Raw genomic sequence first — 406 nt, 5'->3', positions numbered from 1 at the left:
TGTGTGTCCACACCTGGTGACACTCTGCGTTATTTTTTTCTCATCCTGGTCCAGACATACAGCAAAGGTTGTGTTACCAGCACCGCTAACCTGCACCTTGTCCACCTTCACCTCTGTCATGCTCAGCTGCTACAAAAGGAAAGAACAGAGCAAAACTAAATGCATTGTACCAAATTGAAGACATTTTGTAAAAGAATACAAAAAAATGCTAGATCCTATTAAACTGTGTCAATATATTTGCATGCATATTATTGCTATTGCAGCTTGTCAGAGTTTTTGTTTTTGAAGCACTTGCTATTGTCCCTAAGTTGTAAAGAGAGCCTTGAGCTAAAAATCAATCATTTAAATAGGTCTACATTAATATACAACAAGCTAAGCTGCTTGACTCTGATTGGCTAACAGCTAG

The 406-nt window shown here is 38.2% G+C and overlaps 1 protein-coding gene across 3 annotated transcripts in view; it reads right to left on the bottom strand.

Moving 5' to 3' along the window:
- The window catches only part of pik3r5 (phosphoinositide-3-kinase, regulatory subunit 5), a 22,919-nt gene that overhangs the window by 1,795 nt on the left and 20,718 nt on the right, over positions 1 to 406 (bottom strand). For 2 of the 3 annotated variants that reach the window (XM_032540922.1, XM_032540929.1), the window contains one exon: positions 14 to 129. In XM_032540922.1, the coding sequence (XP_032396813.1) occupies positions 14 to 129 (116 nt within the window). The remainder of the gene's footprint in view (positions 1 to 13; positions 130 to 406) is intronic. The other variant, XM_032540936.1, reaches the window with a different exon arrangement.

Source organism: Etheostoma spectabile, chromosome 2 (genome assembly GCF_008692095.1).
Source record: "Etheostoma spectabile isolate EspeVRDwgs_2016 chromosome 2, UIUC_Espe_1.0, whole genome shotgun sequence".
Lineage (NCBI taxonomy): Eukaryota > Metazoa > Chordata > Actinopteri > Perciformes > Percidae > Etheostoma > Etheostoma spectabile.
This window is presented reverse-complemented; position numbering and strand designations above follow the sequence as displayed.